We start from the raw sequence: 3042 nt of genomic DNA, 5'->3' as shown, positions 1-3042 counted from the left end.
CAGTCCCTGTCCATCAGTCCCTGTCCATCAGTCCCTGTCCATCAGTCCCTGTCCATCAGAGTCCCTGTCCATCAGTCCCTGTCCTTCAGAGTCCCTGTCCATCATTGTCGCTGTCCATCATTGTCCCTGTCCATCAGAGTCCCTGTCCATCAGAGTCCTGTCCATCAGCGTCCTATTCATCAGAGTCCCTGTCCATCAGTCCCTGTCCATCAGAGTCCCTGTCCATCAGTCCCTGTCCATCAGAGTCCTGTCCATCAGCGTCCTATTCATCAGAGTCCCTGTCCATCAGTCCCTGTCCATCAGAGTCCCTGTCCATCAGTCCCTGTCCATCAGAGTCCTGTCCATCAGCGTCCTGTCCATCAGTCCCTGTCCATCAGTGTCCCTGTCCATCAGTCCCTGTCCAGAGTCCTGTCCATCAGAGTCCCTGTCCATCAGTCCCTGTCCATCAGAGTCCCTGTCCATCAGTGTCCCTGTCCATCAGAGTCCCTATCCATCAGAGTCCCTGTCCATCAGTGTCCCTGTCCATCAGTCCCTGTCCAGAGTCCTGTCCATCAGAGTCCCTGTCCATCAGTCCCTGTCCATCAGTCCCTGTCCACCTGTCCATCAGTCCCTGTCCATCAGAGTCCCTGTCCATCAGTGTCCCTGTCCATCAGTCCCTGTCCAGAGTCCTGTCCATCAGAGTCCCTGTCCATCAGTCCCTGTCCATCAGAGTCCTGATCATCAGTCCCTGTCCAACAGAGTCCCTGTCCATCAGAGTCCTGTCCATCAGTCCCTGTCCATCAGTCCCTGTCCATCAGAGTCCCTGTCCATCAGTGTCCCTGTCCATCAGTGTCCCTGTCCATCAGAGTCCCTGTCCATCAGAGTCCCTGTCCATCAGTCCCTGTCCATCAGAGTCCTGTCCATCAGAGTCCCTGTCCATCAGTCCCTGTCCAGAGTCCTGTCCATCAGAGTCCCTGTCCATCAGTCCCTGTCCAGAGTCCTGTCCATCAGAGTCCTGTCCATCAGTGAAACCAGTCTTACATCATGATGGAGTGAAAGGATCATAAAAGAAGCTCCGCCTCCAGAAGCCACACCCCACAACCTTAAACCTAAAACACCAAAAGTTGTAAAACTCAGAGAACCTGAAGCAACAAAAGAACAGCTAAAAACTAACCAASAGAAGCTGAACAGTAGCTAAAAGCTCGCTAAAGTTTCAAATTAAGCTTCTGATCCCAGACACCCTAAAGGATCCAGAGCTGATGGGTGGACCTGGTTCTCCTTTCATCTCCTGACCCCCCACCCSTCCGGCTGAGGTCCAAACGGGGCCACAGAACCATCGTCTGTTTAATGAGCTTGGTTCCCAGGGACAGAATAACTGGACTGTAAATATCAGCCGAAAGTTCAAAAACAGCCGAAATCTTTTGTTGGAAAAACCAGATTTAATGAATCAATACTTTTATTGGGTTTATTAAAAACCAATTAAAATTTAACTTTAATGTTGAAAAACAAACATGAAGAAACTGAATCAGACCAACAGTAACTCAGATCAAACCCAACGAATCATTGACTTTAAACAAAGAGCTCCGGGACCAGGACTTGAACCCTGGACCTTCTTGCTGTGAGTCAGCAGTRTGAACCGCTGATCCACCGTGTTTCATGTTTTAAACATTCATTTAAATCAATAACAGGTAAAAGKTCCTGAACGATTGGAAACAAACGGTGAAAACTGAACCGGTTCTGATCAATATTTGATGAGTCATCAGATCCGAGAGGCACCATGGAAACTTGGGTTCCTTCAAACCGGGACACGGACCAGGTGGTACGATCCGAACCGCCTCTGCAGACGCAGCAAAAACACGTCTGGTTTGTTTTCATCAGGAATGACTGAAGCTAAAAGAGCTAAAGTTTAGCTGCCTGCGGCTCATATCAGCTGCTTCAGTTTCCTGACAGTAAAATGTTTTTTAGATTTAAAGGTCCAGATCTCAGAAGAATCCCTTAAAGATGTTTGGGTCTATGGACCCTTGGTTTGTGGTTTGTGGGGTCTCACAAACTGGGATCTGGTCTCAAAAACTGGAATCTGGTCTCAAAAACTAGACTCTGGTCGTCTCTGGTTTCAGAAACTGGACTCTGGTTGTCTCTGGTCTCAGAAATTGGACTCTGGTTGTAACTGGTCTCGGAAACTGGACTCTGGTTGTCTCTGGTCTTGGAAACTGGACTCTGGTTGTCTCTGGTCTCAGAAACTGGACTCTGGTTGTCTCTGGTCTCAGAAACTGGACTCTGGTTGTCTCTGGTCTCAGAAAATGGACTCTGGTTGTCTCTGGTCTCAGAAACTGGACTCTGGTTGTAACTGGTCTCAGAAATTGGACTGGTTGTAACTGGTCTCAATTGGACTCTGGTTGTCTCTGGACTTGGAAACTGGACTCTGGTTGTCTCTGGTCTTGGAAACTGGACTCTGGTTGTCTCTGGTCTCAGAAATTGGACTCTGGTTGTCTCTGGTCTCAGAAACTGGACTCTGGTTGTAACTGGTCTCAGAAATTGGACTGGTTGTAACTGGTCTCAATTGGACTCTGGTTGTCTCTGGACTTGGAAACTGGACTCTGGTTGTCTCTGGTCTTGGAAACTGGACTCTGGTTGTCTTTGGTCTCGGAAACTGGACTCTGGTTGTAACTGGTCTCGGAGACTGGACTCTGGTTGTAACTGGTCTCAGAGACTGGACTCTGGTTGTCTCTGGTCTCAGAGGCTGGTCTCTGGTTGCCTCTGGTCTCGGAAACTGGTCTCTGGTTGCCTCTGGTCTTGGAAACTGGACTATGGTTGTAAGTGGTCTCGGAAATTGGACTCTGGTTGTAACTGGTCTCAGAAATTGGACTCTGGTTGTAACTGGTCTCGGAAACTGGACTCTGGTTGTAACTGGTCTCTGAAACTGGACTCTGGTTGTCTCTAGTTGTCTCTGGATGTCTCTGGTCTCAGAAACTGGACTCTGGATGTCTCTGGTCTCAGAAACTGGACTCTGGATGTCTCTGGTCTCAGAAACTGGACTCTGGATGTCTCTGGACTCTGCAGGTC

General features: G+C 49.0%; 2 protein-coding genes across 2 annotated transcripts in view; one reads left to right on the top strand and one right to left on the bottom strand.

Annotated features, from left to right (window-relative positions):
- Nucleotides 1-29: 29 nt before the first annotated feature.
- Nucleotides 30-2229, top strand: LOC106527266 (mucin-1; the record flags this gene model as incomplete). The annotated part of the gene is given in 1 exon segment (XM_014022099.1): nt 30-2229. A coding segment is annotated over 1 exon segment (998 nt), but the record flags the coding sequence as incomplete, so codon positions are not given.
- A 278-nt stretch (nt 2230-2507) lies between these two features.
- LOC106527251 (putative uncharacterized protein FLJ45035) overlaps nt 2508-3042 on the bottom strand; it is a 698-nt gene continuing 163 nt past the window's right edge. The window contains exons 2-3 of the mRNA XM_014022080.1: nt 2901-3033; nt 2508-2826 (exon numbers count right to left, since the gene is read on the bottom strand). Of these exons, the coding sequence (XP_013877534.1) occupies nt 2508-2826; nt 2901-3033 (452 nt within the window). The remainder of the gene's footprint in view (nt 2827-2900; nt 3034-3042) is intronic.

Source organism: Austrofundulus limnaeus, unplaced genomic scaffold (assembly GCF_001266775.1).
Source record: "Austrofundulus limnaeus strain Quisiro unplaced genomic scaffold, Austrofundulus_limnaeus-1.0 Scaffold318, whole genome shotgun sequence".
Taxonomy (NCBI): Eukaryota; Metazoa; Chordata; class Actinopteri; order Cyprinodontiformes; family Rivulidae; genus Austrofundulus; species Austrofundulus limnaeus.
This window is presented reverse-complemented; position numbering and strand designations above follow the sequence as displayed.